Here is a 20,603-nt window from a genome sequence, read left to right as displayed (position 1 = left end):
CGTGGCGACGCTGACGGGCTTGTAAGTCCAGCTGCTGCCATGAGATGAATATATATGGAATCCGTGTGTCTCTTTGTGAGCCGCCTGATGATGGGGGGGGGGGGGGGGGGGGGGGCACATATGCATTCAAGGCATCAACCACGCACCCCCCCCCCCCCCCCCCCCCCCCCCCCCCGCCCTGTGCTAACCTGCGCAGATCTCCTCGGTCTGCCTACCCCCATCCCTATCTCGCAGTTTTGCCTCCACCAAGCTCCATATCAGTGTAATTTTATGTGGCGTCCTCGCCAACATGGCAGCCCGAAACGCTTATCAAAGCGTCAGATAACGCTGCCTCTCTGACGCACCACAGTTTAGTGGTCTCAGTCCTTCCTGCCCTCCAGCCTGCCTATGTGAGGTGCTGCTGGTCCCCCTGTAAAGTGTGTGTGTGTCCGATTAATATACCAGGATGGGGTAAAGTGCTTGACAAGAGCACTTAAAAAAAAAAAAAAACGTTTCATTGAACTGAAATGAACCAGTGCCTATGAACTATCAGCGAAATAAAAGGATTTTGAATAGCAATTCTTTATTAATCCCCATGGGGAAATGGAAATTCCCTTTTCGCCTACTTCATCTTCAGAGACATGTGTGTGTGTGGGGGGGGGGGTCACAGGACAGGGTCAGCCAGCATGCAGCACCCCCGGGGCTTAAGTCTGCCTGTTCTGGACTTTGAGCTGTTGACCTTCTAATCATGAGTTCCAGCCTGCTGAAGAACTTTGTGGCCAAATTCCGGCAGCTTCCCTTCCCGCCTCCTGATACCGGTTCTCTTGCAGACTTCCGTGGTGCTGAAGCCGTCTTTCACTTTCACTCCGCATCGCTCCTAACCCTGTAGCCCGAAAGTCCCGGTTCCATCCGTCTATCTCTACATCAGGTGATTCCTACAGCCATTTCCGAAGTCGCTGCCATTTGCCCTGGGCACTGGCTGACAGCCCGGGAGTGACCAAATCAACACGGAGCAAAAAAATAAATAAATAAATAAATTACAGTTTTAGGCAGTGAACACTGCCCACCGAGGCAACAGAATCACCGAGCAGGTTCTCCTCACGGGGAAAAAACTGTCACGGTGAAGCCTCCTGCTGAGGCAGGAAATTGAGTATGAACCGTCTTCAGGTGTGCGTTGTATTTTCCACCGTAAAGGACTGTGGGACCGAGGAGTCATTCGGGCCTGGATTACCCGAGCCGGCTGCCTTATTTGCCAGTGGGTGAAGACTGCGATATCAGACTTGCTTGGCTATGCGTTTTCCTCAAAAAATAAAAATAAATAACTCTATAAAAAAAGGAAAAAAAGCATCAGAGAGACTCAAAAGTTTGTGGAAGCGGCATCCCCACGTCTGTCAAGGTGCACCGGCCTGCCCCGCTCCCCAATCATGCCCAGTTCTCTCTGTTATTCATATCACTACTTTCCACAAGCAATGATGTCGTTTTTTTTCCCTTTGTTGCTGCCCATGCAATAAATACTAAGTAGTTCCCCCCGAAGACAGCTGGTGTGTTTTCGCAGTCGCTGGATAGATTCCCCGGAAAACATTCATTATATCTTACTCGAAAACAGTCCCAGGCTTAAAATAATTCCTGTGACCGGTGTTATTATTTCACATGTAGCAGCACTTTGTTGAAAAAGATTCGTCCAAGTAAAAAGACTTGGTAGAATGCCCCTCTTTTCAATCGTGGAAGGATATGCCACCGTTTTGGTCATGCGAGTAGCACAAGGAGGCCACAGGCGAGCAGAGCTCTGCATGGGCGCCAAGACGTGGATCATTTTCTGAATGTTCTGTTGCTGCTCACATGGATGTGGGTGGGGGGGGGGGTACCTGACAGTCACCTGAGGTCAGGCAGGGTGCTGGGGACTCAGGCTTGCTGGGCCTGGTGAGGAGAACTGGGACAGCAGGACGGACAACGTAATTCTACTTTGCTCTCTTGACTGCTCTCCAGTGGACACCTGTGTAATCGTTTTAGCTTTTGTGCGCCAGGCAGAGGCTGGGGATGGATAGCACCCATCCTGTAGCTCAATAAGAGCCTTGCACTAAAAATGTGAAGGTCATGGGCTTGGATCCCATAGAGTGTCACAAAAATGTAACCGCTGTGTTTTGCATTGCACTGCTGAGGACTTACGCAAGCATGGCTGAGCCTCCCCAGTATCTAGCAGCCCTTAGCTCGTAACTCATTGCTCTCCCCATTTAAATGTGCCAAACGCCCGTCCGGCACCAGCCGTCTCACTCGCTCTGTAGCAGCGTCCGTTTGCCGGCAGACGAGCGGTCCGTTTTCCGTGAAAACGCCAGCTGGCGGTTCGGGTGTGGAGCTCCGAGCGACAGGTCAGCTAACGCCTCCGGCCCTTTCCGCGCCCACGTGCCGAGCCGGAATAGAGCCAGACTGGGAACAAAAAAAAAAGCCTGGCTGATTATTTCCTTGAACCTGGGCCAAGTACCAACACAAAGGAACAATACAGGAAGTAAGAAATCTAGGCAATAGTGAAGAAATTAAAATAAGGGATACTATTGCTATGCTATAATGGCACAGCCCCCCCCATTTTAAAGAAGGGTGTGCCAGACACACGCAAAATAAATATACATATATTCATGTGATTTTAACACACAGATGGATACATTTAAATTAATTGGTCTATATTACAATTTCATACTGTGGACAGCAGAATTAATGTTTAATGTTACTGCGAAACAACAGATAACACATTTATTTATATTTTGTATTCATTCTCTCCTGGATAAATGGCTGTCATATTATTTCCCATATATCCTCCATTACTGTTTACCCAACACAGTGCTGTGCCTCACACACACACACACACACACACGCACACACACTGTGGGCCATTTAGAGACACCAATTCTCCTACTTGTGTTTCCGGACTGCAGGAGAAAATCTGGACGAAATCTGTGCAACAGAGAAAGATTATGAAACCTCCACATACACCAACACACCCTCACAGGAACAGACAGGAACCTTCCCTGGTACGGTGCTAATCATAGAGCTATGTTTAAAATAAGATAACATGGACACTTCTTCTTGCAACCGTATGCGTTAACAAATGAATTAAAGTCGATTTACAAGTTCACAGGAACGCCCAGCCTCACTCAAGGTGGAAACCGCAAACGCAAGACAAATCAGTAATGGCGTCAGACCAATGGCCATATTTATTTCTGTTAAGGACTGAAATGGACATTTACGCCAAATGTTATGGAGCATCTTTAATTCGGCTCTCAGAGCTCTCGCCTCTAATCACTCTCTCGGTGGTGCGGATCCCTCTCTCTTCACGGGATGCGCTTGGTGCCTGTCACAGGTGATGTCAGGCTGAAGATATAGAGAGGAGTTTACGAGGCGTCCGTCCGCTTCGGCGCAATGATTCAGTTGGCCGTGTTCGGCTCTCAGACAGGCATCCTTAGTGCTGGGTAAGGCACCCCACAGACCCCCCCTCGGGACAGAATACTCATCACATTTTACTGTGCTTCGCGATATGCAAATGAATTCACTGATCTGCCACCCAAGGCCTGCCGGTCACAATAAGCATCAAAGTGGTTCAATTTTTAATTTTATGTATTAATTCTAATGATAATCGAAATCCTTCTTTAATGTAAACAGAGCCGTTTGTCATTGTTGGGTTTTCAATTTGTCCAAATGCTTACATTTAAAAGCTATCTAAGAGGTGCATTCTTGCGTACATTAATAAAAACTACGTTTCGTCAAATGCTAATGACCTAAAACACTAATTATTATATTAACATTAAAAATTCCCTGACCCAGACTGCATGTTAAACTGGAGCTCGTGACAGTTATTTCATCAATTGTTTTAGGAATATATTAGGCTGCTGTCCAATAGCATTTTCTGAAACATATAATGCTGCATGGTATTCTAGATAAACAATTCTGTATGTGGTAGGGAGGGTGGGGGTTCAGGGGAGCACCTGGCAACATCTGCCTACATTCACATTTCAATTTTGTCTTGTTTTCTATTATCTTACACCTACTTAATAACATCAGATCTGCAAAAACATTAATCCAATCAAAGAGGATTTTTGGCATCACAGCTGTCAATGACAGGAAGTGGAACCAGGAAGGAAGTCCGTCATTTTTAATTTTTTTTTAAATGGGGAGGCATAGTGGGAAGGGACCTGAAAGATAGGTATTCTAATGCTGGTCTCCATAACTAAGTACAATTGCTCTGTGTGAATGTGGGGGTAAAATGAGTGAGTATGCAGACCTCTGGAAACAAACAGCCGCCAGCGATATGGCCCTGAGTAATTTTTCACGTTGTCTGAACTCTTTCTTGATAAAATGACTGCTAGCTGCTAGCCCCTGGTTTGAGCCAGCATGTCAACTGGATCCCCTGAAGATCTCATGGTCAAAATGCAATTTCAGGTCTGTTTGTTCCTATGGAGATTGATGGCATGGCAGATTAACATTCAGAGGGAGGTTGTTATTTGTCTGTTTTTGTAATTTATTTTTAACTGTGCTTCGTCATGTTCAGCAGTGATGGAAAATGACTGCACCAGACACAGAGTTCAGCATTTATTACATTATTATTGCAAGATGCACCATTTTTAGCTTTGTAGTCGCATCCAAAGCATCCGTTTGTGCTATAGTGCAATAACATCCAGTTAGAGTGCATTAGACCCTATTAAGACCAGATACATTTTTACATGAGAATTTCTCATAGTTGACACAATACCCCCCGTTCTCTAAAGGTCACTTTGGCGCGTAAGATGCCCAGAAATGCTGAGTTACCGTAGTCCGACTTGGGCAGGAATCCGAAATCTAGGGGGACCGAATCTTTAGTTGTCTTTCAGAGGGGGGATTTACAAATCAGTTTAGCCCATTTAAGGTTAATTATAGTATAAAGACTGTGTTGGTTAAAAGTGTGAATAGCTTGGCTGAGTGATTAATAGTTAACTAAACTAGCAATTATGCATTTAAATTAAGTTCCGCACCAGTGTATTTTATGTCTGGAGTGATTCTTGTCCTTGTTTTCTTTCACTAGAAACCTGTTGTTTATAATGTAAAACAACTAACAGCAAGGCTGCCTGTGGTTTATTCTAAGAGCCATTGGTGTTGCTCTCTTGTCTGATATAATGGTGATATATATTCAGTATAATGGTGATATATACACAGTATAATGGTGATATATATGCACGGTATAATGGTGATATATACACGGTATAATGGTGATATATACATGGTATAATGGTGATATATATGCACGGTATAATGGTGATATATATGCACGATATAATGGTGATATATACGCACGAGATGGTGATATATACACGGTATAATGGTGATATATATGCACGGTATAATGGTGATATATATGCACGGTATAATGGTGATATATACGCATGAGATGGTGATATATACACGGTATAATGGTGATATATATGCACGGTATAATGGTGATATATACGCACGAGATGGTGATATATACGCACGAGATGGTGATATATACACGGTATAATGGTGATATATACACAGTATAATGGTGATATATATGCACGGTATAATGGTGATATATATACGCACGAGATGGTGATATATACACGGTATAATGGTGATATACACACACGAGATGGTGATATATACACAGTATAATGGTGATATACACACGAGATGGTGATATATATACACGATATAATGGTGATATATATACACGGTATAATGGTGATATATATACATGGTATAATGGTGATATACACACACGAGATGGTGATATATATACACGGTATAATGATATATATATGATATAATGGTGATATACACACGAGATGGTGATATATATATACGGTATAATGGTGATATATACACAGTATAATGGTGATATATACACAGTATAATGGTGATATACACACGAGATGGTGATATATATACAGTATAATGGTGATATATACAGAGTATAATGGTGATATACACACGAGATGGTGATATATATACACAGTATAATGGTGATATATACACAGTATAATGGTGATATACACACGAGATGGTGATATATATACACAGTATAATGGTGATATATACACAGTATAATGGTGATATACGCACGAGATGGTGATATATATACACGGTATAATGGTGATATATATACCATATAATGGTGATATATATACACGGTATAATGGTGATATATATACACGGTATAATGGTGATATATATACACGGTATAATGGTGATATATATGCACGAGATGGTTTGACAATAACAATAGAAACGCTTGAATGACAATTTAGAAAGTGTTCATTACAGAGCTGCAAAGCCTTGATTTCACAGAGAGATATACAAAAAACTTATAATCATAATTTGAATGACAATATAGTATTTATTTTCTTATTCAATAGAACATTAAAGCACCAGCAACTGATATGTTCAATATATTCAGGGAACTCACTGTTTGGGCCCAGAGGCAAACACAGGACTACCGTTCCACATAATTAATCATTCAGTTTCAACTGTTTTCTTGAAGAGGATTAAATTTAGGTAACTAGTAATGTTTTTGTGAAATAAGATTTTTGGATGTGTATAGTATACACTATCAGTGGTAAATTGATACCACCACTGTACCTGCTATTTGGTGCTATTAAGTGATCTTCTGCAGAAATAAACGAAAATCTCATTCTAAGGTTATCCGTGTTTATTACATGAAAGTACCTGGAGGGCAAAATACTGTAAGGGAAAACACTGATAGTTGCATTTGGCAGAGAGAAGTGCACTACATACAAATCAGTCAAATCTTACCATTTGAAGTAAAGAATTAATAATTACCATAATAATAAATGTTACCATTGTGCACAGGACCAAGTTCCGTGTTCATTGAGACATTGTAGTTTTACCAGAGCCCATTGCTGAGATACTCTAGTGATGGTAATCCATCACATCTGGTTATCTGAGAGTCGGTTTACTGCAGTAAAAATGTACTTATATTTTCTGAAACAATAGCCACTCTGTTCACTCTAATGAGGAAGCATTCAGACATTTTCAAATTGTATCAGTATAAATAAACTATAGGTCATCCGCAGTATTTTAATGTTTGTGTAAATATGGACATTGGAATGTTCCTTCTAACCCGTCAGTGACTCATGGTATCCATTAATACAATAGTTATAATAATACTGTGTATCTCATTAAAATTAAAATGTGAGAAGCAGCCTTTTTGGGTGCATGGTATAGCATGTGTTTGTGCTGTGATTTAATCAAAAGTTTTTGAAACCATGTGCAGTGACGTAAAAGGCATGAGGCAGAGCCGGATCTGCTAATCTTGCCAAGCTGTAATCATCAAGAATGTTAGCCGGACGTAGCTACCTCATTGCGAAATGGATTTCATTGGCTGTGAAACAACCTGAACTTAATTAACAATAATGTCAACATGAAACTGTCCCAATGGAGCCAGAAGCAAATGGAATGGATGATTGGTGGCAGTGATGGGGGCTTCTTTTACGAGTTCACAATGACACTTCCGCTATCGATTTTCCACTTATCAGATTAGGAGGATGCTCCGGGGGGCTTGTCTGGATGCCCGCGCTTGATGGGCATCAAAAAATTTGCAACCGATGAGGAAAGGTCAACGAGATGACTTGACAGGAAGGAAAAGGCCACGGTGAATTGCGCTGTCAGGTCGGCTGGCCCCCATGGGCTGCGTCTGTCTGGCATTCTCGGCTGAAACGTAAAGCAGAATGGTGTGGTTTGCCCGCTTGCCATGGTGCCACGGAAGCCGCTGATGGGCATCAGATACGGTGAGGGGATGAAGCCATGCCGCGATAATTAGGGCACAGAGAGCAGTAGGACAAATCATGCAGGGGTCGTTACACATTAAGGACAGGAAACATATGGGGTGGGGTCTTCTGCCCAAACGAGTCGGGAGGGGGGGTGCGCATGGCTTGGGGTGGGTGCTGAGTTTGTGCCGTAAAATGTGTGAAATGGGCCGGCAGCCACTTAAGCTCCGGGGAGGGAGGGGGCACCGGTCCCGCCAAAGGGGAGAAAGTGGTGGTGCTTCTCTATTCTGGCTCGCTCTGTTTGTCCCAGACAGGCTACCGTCCCGCGACTTGACCGTTTTCCGCCACATTACCTTTACAGGCGAGATTGCAGATTACCATGCCCATCTAGTACCATGGTGAATAGCGTTTTATTGTTTCGGGGAATTACCACTGAGACCAGTGAATGTGAAATTCCTCGACTTTATCAAACAAAGCAGTGGTGGACCTACAAAAAAATAAAACTTGCCCATCCAGTAACAGAGTATTAACGTGACAGTTTGCACAGCTTATGCTATTTGTCAGTCTTGCTTGAAGACAGTTTCGAAAGTCCTGAAACAGAGAGAAGTCTCTTGTCAATAGAATGTGGCATTCTGGGAAATAAGTGCCCTCGAATTGCTTTGGTGCTCTTTTTTGTGTTAGCTGAACACCTTAAGTTTATTTATAATGTACGGGCCATAGTTTGCCAGGAGGGAATTTAGAAAGTACCTCACAGGTTTTGCTAAATATATATTGTATGGTACGATATAAAACCTAGCGGCTCTTAAATTACTATTAGCTTACGTGCTGCAGGTGAAAAGTGTGGATGACGTTGCCCAATGCCTCAGCTGTGTGCGTTTTCTGCCGTGGCGTAAGACGATGCGGGAAACACTAAAACTGTTGAAGAGGGCTTCTTTTATTGCCGATGTTCTCTAATGGGTTTTAGAGTTGACCTTAATAAAACCACTTTGACCCATTGCTGCCGTTTGCCGTCTCTTACATTTTGCTGAGCTGCCGGGAGCTCACCCGTAGCCTTAAGCGCTGGAAGACGCTCTTATCTTTCCATATCAGGGACAAATCTTACCATCAGGCTGATAACAGAAGGGCTTACGGATTCAGTTCAATTCTGTTTATCTTTAATATGGTGCCCTATCCAGATTTTGTTGTCTAAAAGTGCTTAGCATACATTTCTTGGGAATAAGCTCATAGATGGACAGCCTTTTGGCTCAATTGTTAAATTATGCTTTTTATTTGCTATTCATAGAAGAAGAGGTACCTTGGAATGCTTTCGTTTTTGCACATCCTGTCTTGCTCTCCTTCTCGATACACGTGGGTGAGAGTGAAGCTTGGGGTTAGCCTGCAGGGTCAGCCCTTCATCTGGCGGCCCAGGAGGATTTTCTAGGGGGTTAAAGGTCTTGCCCCAGGCCCCAATGGCAACGTGATTGTTCTGCCAAGGATGGGATTGAAACCAGCGACCTTCTGATCACAGGCACCACTCCCCTCCGGGCTGTGCAGTTAAGCAAAATGCTCAGTCTAATTTGACCAGTGGGTGTCCTCAGAGTGAGGCCCGGCTCACTTTATCCTCACCGAATGGTACTGCAACCCAGGATCAACAAAAACCAGGTCGGAGGTATGCAATCCCAAAAGAACTAAAGAAAATATGGTAATGCTGCATCAGGTACAGGGGTTTCAAATTAGTCCTGGGGGGCTGGAGCCCTGCACATTTTTGTGTTTCCCTTCATTTGACACACCTGATTCAACTCCTTGTGCTAATTACCACACAGCTCTTGAGCTGGATCCTTTGTGGCGAGAACTAAGCTACACAGGGCTCCGGCCCAGCAGGACTGGGGTTCGACACCCCTGATCCGGTGCAGCTCTTTGGAGTATGTCTGCATGCACTAAACGCGCTAATGTGATAGCATTGCTGGAAAGCAGAGCAAAGCCCTCCTGCTTGCGAGAGACTTACACACTGGTGACTGTACTGCGAATCTGGAAAAGCCACTTCTGAGTGAATTGATACCACGTAATGGTGGGGATTAAGGTTGAGATCAGATTATAAGCCGGGGGCGGGGGGGGGGGGGGGGGTTCTATTTAATATTCAACTCTGCTACTTGTCTCTGCACTGTGTTATCTGCACCGCAGTTAAAAGACGTCAGTTTGAAGTATTGGTCGTTTCCCGCAGCTGGGTACACAGAGACTGTCCACTCCAGGTTGATGGGGAAATTCTGTGTTCACAATGTAACAGATAGTAGAATGAGTGGTTTGGCAGGAGATCTGTGTTTGGCAATTAAACAAACCGGGGCAGAATCAGTCCTGAAACTGTGTGAGACATAATGGGGTGATATATCCATAAATTTAATCTTTAGATCTGATGAAAGCGATTCAAGTAAAATAACTGAAGAGCTCTTGATTGTTCATTATTATTTTTGTTGCTGGTCTTTGTGCTCTTTCCTTCATTATAAATTGCAGGAATAGGAATAATGCAAGTAGTAGGAGAGATTCAGGTTCCATCTGAACAAGGTCAAATACTTCATTTCACAGTCTACAACATGATACAGTGAGGCCGATGAAATAATTGAGTGGAATCACAGTGAATTATTGTAATTTCAGCAGAGGTAGGCCGCTAACTGCTCATGCTAATCATCTAATTGCTGCTCTGTTAAGTTTTTGAAATACCTGCAAAACCCTTAGTCACTCAGTTGTTCCTTCTGTCATTTCATACATGGGGCAGCATTATTGTATGTAGATGCTACTTGGAGAGCCACAAATAAATAGTGAAACCATGTGGGACAGATGTAATCTGGGAGGTGGGGAACAGATCCGTGGGACACAGGAATTGGAGGATATGAGGTCAAGTTTATTGGTACGCTTGGAAGGCAACAGATGGGCAGCTCATATGAGGATAAAAGAACCAACTGTTCAGCTGTCTAAATAAAACCGACAAACCAGGAATATCCAGAGGGCTGGACCATTGTTGGACCACTGAGATAACTTGAGTTAACCCGTAGTTAACGGGATTGGGCCATATTGAAAAATACAAAGCCGTGTCCCTGTTTGAACCAATACAGGACGTGATGTGTGCTAATTTCACGACCTCTCCCCCCGCTCTGCAAGTTGTATCATCGGATACCTCTCCCTCCCCACCTCAGCACATTTTTGGGGACATCAGGAGGGGGTAGCTTCCTCTGTTTCTGAAGATCGAAGTAACCCTAACCCTAACCCTAACCCTAACCCTAGTAGAAAGACTTGTCTGTCAAGCCTGCCCCTCCCCTGTGGCATCTTTGCCCTCCTGACTTTCATCTCGATGTGTTAGGAGGGAAAGACCACACATACAAAAGATGGATATTGTAGTCAGAGACGCTGTGCTTACATTGTGACTTTGAGAAGCTAACGTCAGTCCTTTGCAGTCACACCAGATATATACCTGAATATGTTGTCTTTTGCTCAGGTTCTTTCATGGTGGTCAATGCCTCGGGCCGGGCGTCAGGGCAGAAGGCCCACCTGCTCCTGCCGACGCTCAAGGAGAACGACACGCACTGCATCGACTTCCACTACTCACTATCCAGCCGAGACGGGTCCAGTCCTGGGGCCCTCAACGTCTACATCAAGGTGAACGAGGGCCCGCAGGGGAACCCTGTGTGGAACGCTTCCTCCTCCACTACTGACGGCTGGGTGAAGGCTGAGCTCGCCATCAGCACCTTCTGGCCTAACTCCTACCAGGTGGGTACCAGTATACTATTGGTGTAATGGTTCTAAAACCGAGACTGAAACCTTGATACAAATGTCTGTCACCTGCCTCCCGACCGACCCAATCCACTGCAAAATCTGCAGGTGCAGCCTGTGGAGCTCGTTATGTTACTGTCACAAAAGTCATTTTTCATTTCCCAATCAACAATGTTACGCGTAAATCACTAAATTATTATTCTATTTAAAGTTAGGGAAAGATCTATATTTTGTAATGTATTGCACCTATTCTATTGTCTTACAACTGTGTGTGTCGGGTGACTGTTTTGCTCCAATCATAGCTGAGTGATCACGCCTGTGGGAAGAGCTAGGCTAGTTTCGTTAGCTCATGATGGATGATTACCCTCTTTAGTGTTCCAAATTGTTGGTGATTAATTAAACCCAGAAATATTTCCCTATTTGTTCTTATTCACCTCCCACCTCCCTCAAAAAATAATAAAAAAAATATATACTGAGGTATAAACTGAATTGTGGCTCAAGAATGGAGGTCTGCACCAATCTGTAGGTGTGGAGAATCCTTACCCCGTACAGAATACCCACGTAAACAGGAGCCCGTTGACTGACATGACACAAACAGGAAACCCTAACATACTTATTTCACCCCAGTGTGTCGTTTTGCTACACCATGCATTCATAGCTAGAAGCATCCCTACTCTGCTAATCTATGGGTGAAACGGGACTCCAGTCAAACTGCCACTCTGCGTAACCAACTGAAAGCCAGATTCCTAATCATTTTCCACCAATTTCTTCTGCTTTAATTACCTTGTGGGAAGGAGCCAAGGTGTGTCGAGGGCCGGAGGACGCACCACAGATTGCAGCAGCTATTGTCAAGGATGCAACAGTAGATTCTCATGACCCTCAAGGAATCTCAGTGTCCCTTTACAGACAAACTGTAATATTATCATGTTGGCCATATCTTTATATTCTTTCTGGGTGAACTGGTTAGTATCACTTGATAGTTTCCAGGGGGGGTGATCAATTACTGCGGGGGCACCTAGTAGTGTTTAGTTAGTCGGAGTGTTGGGCACGTTGGTTCCATGGCGGTGCTGCTGTTGCACGCCAGTATTTACGTATCTATAGCAGTAATTACTTCCTGCTCGCCGTACCCCAGCGTTTGCCGCCATCTGTTTGCAGACGGCTTCTTGCGTTGTGAACGACAAGTTTTTTTCCCTCCCTCCCCCTAGAAGCCCAGCATTAATATGGGTAATTAGAAACCTCCTTGGGATTCATTCTATGCGCTGTCTTTCATGTTACTCTGGTCGGGGGTTTTGCGACTTCCCAGACACGTCCCCCATGCCTAACAACTGGCGGCCCATCTGGCGGACTTCCAGGGAAAAATGACGCTAAACGGGAGCAAACAAAGAAGCGCCGTTTGATGCTCAGTCCTTTCGCTACGACGGCGTGATGAATAAGCGCTGCCCTTTCGGACTCGGGATCGGTCCGCGGGCTCCTGCTCTTCTCCCGCTTTCCTTTTTTCACGGTCAAGGGAAAAGTCTAGAAGGAGATGTCCTGACATTTGGACGGCACTCGGAATGCAGTATTTACTCGTCATACCGGATGCAATTAAACCGGATGCCAGAAGATTTCAGCTAAGGCCAAAGTCAAAATCCATCTGTCTGGGCTAATTTTGGACAAATCTGCCCCTGTCTGATGTAAGCGGGGTGCATCTCCTTGGTTACTGATGATATACATCACGGCGGCTCAGTGGGTAGCACTGTTTCCTCTCGCCTGCTCTGTCTTCCTTGTGTTAGGGGTGTTTCCCCCTGCAGCGTGAACACAAACATATGACCTGGCTTCTCCAAAGTGCCCATAGTGCATCCTGCAGGTGTTCCCCTGCTTTGTGCCCTGTGCAGCCGGCGATAGGCTTTGGGTCGAACCCCTGTAACCCTGTGCTGGATACATACTTGGAATATAAGCAGAAGAAAAGTCTTAAAACTATATACAACAGTCTGCATGCAGCATACTGCCAATGGATTGGACCTAACCGCAATAATAAAATCATCCAGAAATGTTACCCCAGATTGAAAGACTTAATATACAGAAATTAAATTGTTGTAATTATTGTAATTTTGTGATTGTGAGGAGAGAACACCCCCCCCCCATTACAGTCTCTGATCCTAACCAGAAGGAGACAGTGTGTTTATGGTTTTGGTCTGTTCATTTAATAATATTGTAAAGTTGTGTTTGCTGAGTCTTTTGGTGGACGCCCCCCTGACACCGCGTCGACCCTAAAATGCAGTCTCTTCGAGGCCTGCTTTGTCTATTGTCAAGAAAGGTACCACCACCATGTGCACGAAAATCATATCATATGTTATTGCTGGGAGGTGAGCTGGTAGCAACTGAGTCGATTCCGGGGTAGGGGGGCGGGGGGAGGTGGGGTGGCTTGGGCGGTGCAGGAATAACAGCCAGAGTGGAAAGCTTAGATTTACTGCAGGGCCGTCTGTAGCCTTGCTCTAGGGTCCAGAATTTCAATGAGGACCCGCATCTCTGCCATGCAGTACACCACTATTCTGTACTCGTCCACCAGGGGGCGCCATGGAGCGATTCATTTCTTTCTAACAGCGGCTTGAGATGTGATGCTTGGAATTGGCTCAGGACTGCATGAGCTTGGCATTGCTTTGCAGAGTGTTTTTGAGAGGCAGGTGCTCGAACTTGGGCTGGGGATGGGGGGGGGGGGGGGGGGGGAGGGGTTGTGTCACGTGGGGGTGTCGCCCAGTGAACCCAGTAGTGTGATTGTTAGTGATCGGTAAAGTACTGACCTCTGGAATGGTTCCCTCATACATTTTGCGTGGTCAGAGAAGGGCTACTCTCAGAAGGAGGCCACATGGGCTAACAGTACCTCCTCACAGTACCACCCCCCCCCCCCCACACGCACACACACACACGTATGGTGTACAGAGTGGGTGAGTGTCACAGGTCCATCGTCTGCGTGGCTTTAGTTGTGATCGATGTTGGTTCTGGCTCCTGAGCAGGCTGGAGTTGCTGGAACTTGTCCCGCTCAGGTGGGTCTGGTCTCAGGGTTCTGCTGCCCGCTCTGCTGTTCCACGCCGAGTTACTTTCGCCATGCCAACTATAAAGAAGACCATCCGTACTGCCCACCAAGAAGCGGGACGTCTGATCTTATCTGAAGGACACCTGAGACACGGTTGCCAGAGAGGCTGATATTTTTTGAGCGAAGAGATGTCAGTGCCGTGTTTCGGAACCATCTGTGAAGCTGAAACAGGATTAGGGAGACCGTGGGAGCCGGGAACTGGGTGGGGTGTCTGGTTTCCGTCGTGACCACAGAAGTTGTTCAGTCTCTGCCAGTCACGACTCGGTGCCCCCCTGCTTCAGGGCCTTGGCCTGAGTCTTAGTCTGATGTGGTCGCCCCCTGAGCTGGACACGTCTAGGTAAATAACAGCTGAGATTTAATAGGATCACAGAACTACACCACTGCGCTAAAGTCTTAGGCAGTCAAAGGAAATATTTAAAGCTATTTATCTGAGTAGCAAGCGTACATTTCCTCAGGAAAAAAAAAACAATTTAACATTGGTACATATGCAATTTGACAGTAACACAATAAAAACGAAGGGGAACTTCTTCTGTACTCCAAAAAGTTACCGATATCTTGCTGGATGGCTGGATGAATACGGCTTCGGTTCTCAAACCTCTCCTCAGGGGTCTACCAGCCATTCCCTGTATTCGTTAAGTTTGACCATTTAAATTTAAACTTTACGAGGTATTGATTTTCTAAACGCTATGATGGTAGTGGAGTGGAAAAATGCATTGTTGTGTTGCCTGATTACTGTAAATACTGGGCTTACTTCTGGATAGGTTTCCAAATGGTTTAGGTGACACACTTTGACAGACATAATAACAGTTTTATACTGACATGTAGATTATTTAAATGTATTTTTATCTGACTGTTAACATGACAGTAATGACCTTTGCGCAGTAACTGTATGTCTGATGTACAGACCCCCTCCGAATTTCTGCTGTCTGGTTTCAGGTGAGGCATGAATCACGAGGATTTTGATCGATTCCAAAGCACTCATGGAGAAGAAAGGGCTACTTCTTGCATTTTTAAATGGCAGACCAGTGCAATTTTACACCCAGGATGGTGGTATCTTTGGTTATCTGGCCCTGGAGCCACCGATGCTAATGGCCGGCAGAATAATGACGTTTGGGAAACATTTGCCTCACACTTGGTGCCTGTGTCTTTGTACGACCTGCTGGTGTGTGTGATTCCCAAAATATGGCAATAAGCAAAACTTTGTACTTATAAGAGATGAGTCATTTTCTCGAAGTGTTTTTCATGGCTGAAATCATAATGTCCTCCAGGGACCCATGACTCTTGTAATAACCAATCATCACCCCGAAAAACTCAAAAACAAGGAAAAAAGTAGAAGGACTGAAAGTCTTTTTTTTTTTTAACAGGAGATCAATTATGAATAAATAAATAAATTTTTTGTGGCCTTGTTATAAAACCCAGTTTTTCAGGAGCTGATGTGTTTCTTGGATGCATTTTCTGAAAGTTTCCCTCTCACAATGATAGTAATAGTACACCCACCTACCCACCCACCCACCCACACACACAAACACAGACTGGAAGTCACATAGAAGACACTGAACCGATCCTGAATCCCACAGGCAGGTAACTTTATTCCATCCCTGTCTCCCTCCTTCCATCCATCTTTCTCTGGCAGGTGATTTTCGAGGCTGTGTCCTTGCAAGGCCACCCTGGGTTCATCGCGGTGGATGAAGTCAGAGTTCTGGCGCACCCTTGCCGTGAGTGACCCGCCTCCGTGACTTGTTCCCCTCTATGCCCCCCCGGCCAGTCCGTGGGAGGATCAGGCCATTGTGGTAGTGCACAAATATAGCCGTGACTATGGAGGTAGGAGGACAGGAGGGGATAGATTGCTATGCTGAAAACGTACTCGATGTCCCTCTGCCACTCCGATCCAACAGAATGGCTTTGCATCTCTTCTTGGAGAAAAACTATCCTAGTTTCTGTTGTGTTTGAGGGCCCAACTTAAAAACTTAAGTGCTGATCTTGAACACCAACGTGATTTCAGTGAAAAACCACGCATCACAGAAGTTCTAGAAGATTACAATCAATATTTTTCGATGTTTTCTAATATTTCATCAAAAGGACACATCATTTTGAAATGTATTCGCCGGCTGATAACCTTTGATTGTTCATTTCGGCATCAATTCTAAGTAATGGGGGGGGGGGGGGGGGGGGGGGGGGGGCACCCAAGTCATGAAATGGTCATAGCGCTGAAAGCTGCAAGAGTTTAATGGGAGTTTGCAGGCAAACAGGAAAAAAAAACGACTTTTCAGGCTGTAAATTGGTATCAGTCTGTGACTTACAGAGTTTTGGCCCATATATATTAAACAAGTAGGCAGGTGTCACACAGGAACATGATACACGAACATGAAACAGGAACATAACCCAGCTATTGTCCCTCCAGAACGCTTGACCAAAGCTGCATCAGTGAAAATATTGTGCTGCATGATGGATAAAGATGGAGGTGGAGGGTGGAGATGGAGGTGGAGGGTGGAGATGGAGGTGGAGATGGAGGTGGAGGGTGGAGATGGAGATGGAGGTGGAGGGTGGAGATGGAGGTGGAGGGTGGAGATGGAGGGTGGAGATGGAGGTGGAGGGTGGAGATGGAGGTGGAGGTGGAGGGTGGGTAAAGCTTCCTCACTGGGGGCTGCGCCGTCTGCCTTTCGCAGGGAAGGCCCCGCACTTCCTGAGGCTGCAGAACGTGGAGGTGAATGTCGGGCAGAACGCCACCTTCCAGTGCATCGCCGGGGGAAAGTGGTCCCAGCACGACAAGCTATGGCTGCAGGTGAGTTGGCATCTTGGGCCCACAGGCCCAGGTCCGCGACCACTACCCCACCTTTCATTCGACATCTTGAAGTTTTGAGTCTTCATAAGGTCCTGGGTCTGCCATGTTAGTGCTTATTTTCCTGTTTACCCTTCTGTGAGGATGGTGAGAGGAATCACTGATTGAAGGAGCTCTATTTGCCCCTACGTAACTTTTATATGTTTCCCCTCACCTATATTGAAAATGTGTGTTTATGTGACTCTTAACATTTATAGAAAGAAAATAAATCATTAAATCAAAAATCTCTCTTAAGTTCAGACACATTCATCCATCTGTCACGCTTGGCATTTTGGATCATATTCAGGAAGCTGCAATGACATTTCTCTATCTGCACATGATGTAAATGAGAGGTAACATGCAAGTCCACTAATTTTAACATATTGATGACTGTAAAGAGCAACCGGTTTGTAGGGTGGATGATAGCAAAGTGGATGGATTGTTCCTGTGAAGATAAGGGCGTCTTTTGATCATCTGCTGGGGCGAATAAGGCATCAACACACACTGCTCGTTACAGTACACGCACCTCTGTACTGAGCACACAGCTATGTACTGCGCACTGCTCCCCACAGCACACACAGCTCTATAATGCACACACAGCTCTGTCCTGCACACTGCTCCCAACAGCACACACAGCTTTGTAATGCACACACAGCTATGTACTGCACACTGCTCCCCACAGCACACACAGCTCTATAATGCACACACAGCTATGTACTGCACACTGCTCCCAACAGCACACACAGCTCTGTCCTGCACACTGCTCCCAACAGCACACACAGCTCTGTAATGCACACACAGCTATGTACTGCACACTGCTCCCCACAGCACACACAGCTCTATAATGCACACACAGCTCTGTCCTGCACACTGCTCCCAACAGCACACACAGCTTTGTAATGCACACACAGCTATGTACTGCACACTGCTCCCCACAGCACACACAGCTCTATAATGCACACACAGCTATGTACTGCACACTGCTCCATATCGCAAATGCACCTCTGTACTGAACACACAGCTATGTACTGCACACTGCTCCCTACAGCACACGCAGCTTTGTACTGCACACTGCTCCCTACAGCACACGCACCTCTGTAATGCACACACAGCTATGTACTGCACACTGCTCCATACCGCACATGCACCTCTGTACTGAACACACAGCTCTGTAATGCACACACAGCTCTGTACTGCACACGCAGCTCTGTACTGCACACTGCTCCCTACAGCACACACAGCTCTGTAATGCACACACAGCTCTGTACTGCACACACAGCTCTGTACTGCACATGCAGCTCTGTACTGCACACTGCTCCATACCGCACACTGCTCCATACCACACACACAGCTCTGTCCTGCACACACAGCTCTGTACTGCACACTGCTCCCTACAGCACAAACAGCTCTGTAATGCACACACAGCTCTGTACTGCACACGCAGCTCTGTACTGCACACGCAGCTCTGTACTGCACACTGCTCCCTACAGCACACGCAGCTCTGTACTGCACACTGCTCCATACCGCACACTGCTCCATACCGCACACACAGCTCTGTCCTGCACACACAGCTCTGTCCTGCACACTGCTCCCTACAGCACAAACAACTCTGTAATGCACACACAGCTCTGTACTGCACACTGCTCTCTACAGCACACACAGCTCTGTACTGCACACACAGCTCTGTACTGCACACTGCTCCCTACAGCACACACAGCTCTGTACTGCACACGCAGCTCTGTACCGCACACACAGCTCTGTACTGCACACGCAGCTCTGTACCGCACACACAGCTCTGTACTGCACACGCAGCTCTGTACTGCACACTGCTCCATACTGCACACACAGTTGCGTACTCCACAATGTTCCGTATGGCACACGCACCTCTGTACTGCACACTGCTTCCTATAGCAGTCACAGCTATGTACTGCACACTGTTCCATACGGCATACACAGCTCTGTACTGCACACTGCTCCATACAGCACTGTACTGCACACTGCTCCATACAGAATGTACAGCTCTGTACTGCACACTGCTCCATACAGAATGTGCAGCTCTGTACTGCACACTGCTCCATACTGCACACACAGTTCCGTACTCCACACTGCTCCAAATGGCACACGCACCTCTGTACTGCACACTGCTCCATACGGCACTGTACTCCACACTGCTCCGTATGGCACACGCACCTCTGTACTGCACACTGCTCCGTATGGCACACACCTCTGTACTGCACACTGCTCCGTATGGCACACGCACCTCTGTACTGCACACTGCTCCGTATGGCACACGCACCTCTGTACTGCACACTGCTCCGTATGGCACACACACCTCTGTACTGCACACTGCTCCGTATGGCACACGCACCTCTGTACTGCACACTGCTCCGTATGGCACACGCACCTCTGTACTGCACACTGCTCCGTATGGCACACGCACCTCTGTACTGCACACTGCTCCGTATGGCACACGCACCTCTGTACCTCAAAGTGCTCCATATTGCACACACAGTTCCGTACTCGACACTGCTCCATATGGCACATGCACCTCTGTACTGCACACTGCTCCATATGGCACACGCACCTCTGTACTGCACACTGCTCCATACGGCACTGTACTCCACACTGCTCCGTATGGCACACGCACCTCTGTACTGCACACTGCTCCGTATGGCACACACACCTCTGTACTGCACACTGCTCCGTATGGCACACACACCTCTGTACTGCACACTGCTACATACGGCACTGTATTGCACACTGCTCCGTATGGCACACACACCTCTGTACTGCACACTGCTCCGTATGGCACACACACCTCTGTACTGCACACTGCTACATACGGCACTGTATTGCACACTGCTGCGTATGGCACACACACCTCTGTACTGCACATTGCTCCATACGGCACTGTACTCCACACTGCTCCGTATGGCACACGCACCTCTGTACTGCACACTGCTCCGTATGGCACACGCACCTCTGTACTGCACACTGCTCCATACGGCACTGTACTGCACACTGCTCCATACAGAATGTACAGCTCTGTGCTGCACACTAGTGGTATTTTGAACAATTTAACTACTGTTAGTTTTACAGAAGATACCACTACTAGCTTTATTAATAAAAGTAGTACTAGTGGTCAGAAAAGCAGAGGTATGAACCTCTGAAAATATTCCAATCTGCTACTGCTTATAGTACAGCTACCACTCCTACAAGTACA

At 46.0% G+C, this 20,603-nt stretch overlaps 1 protein-coding gene across 12 annotated transcripts in view; it reads left to right on the top strand.

Annotated features, from left to right (window-relative positions):
• Positions 1–20,603, top strand: part of ptprt (protein tyrosine phosphatase receptor type T) — a 210,948-nt gene that overhangs the window by 57,099 nt on the left and 133,246 nt on the right. For all 12 annotated transcript variants that reach the window (XM_049023370.1, XM_049023373.1, XM_049023371.1 and 9 more), the window contains exons 3-5: positions 11,215–11,486; positions 16,196–16,277; positions 17,229–17,344. In XM_049023370.1, coding sequence (XP_048879327.1) covers positions 11,215–11,486; positions 16,196–16,277; positions 17,229–17,344 — 470 coding nt within the window. The remainder of the gene's footprint in view (positions 1–11,214; positions 11,487–16,195; positions 16,278–17,228; positions 17,345–20,603) is intronic.

The sequence above is a fragment of the Brienomyrus brachyistius genome, chromosome 8 (assembly GCF_023856365.1).
Source record: "Brienomyrus brachyistius isolate T26 chromosome 8, BBRACH_0.4, whole genome shotgun sequence".
Lineage (NCBI taxonomy): Eukaryota > Metazoa > Chordata > Actinopteri > Osteoglossiformes > Mormyridae > Brienomyrus > Brienomyrus brachyistius.
Note: the sequence above shows the minus strand (reverse complement) of the source record. Positions and strands in the feature narration are given on the sequence as shown.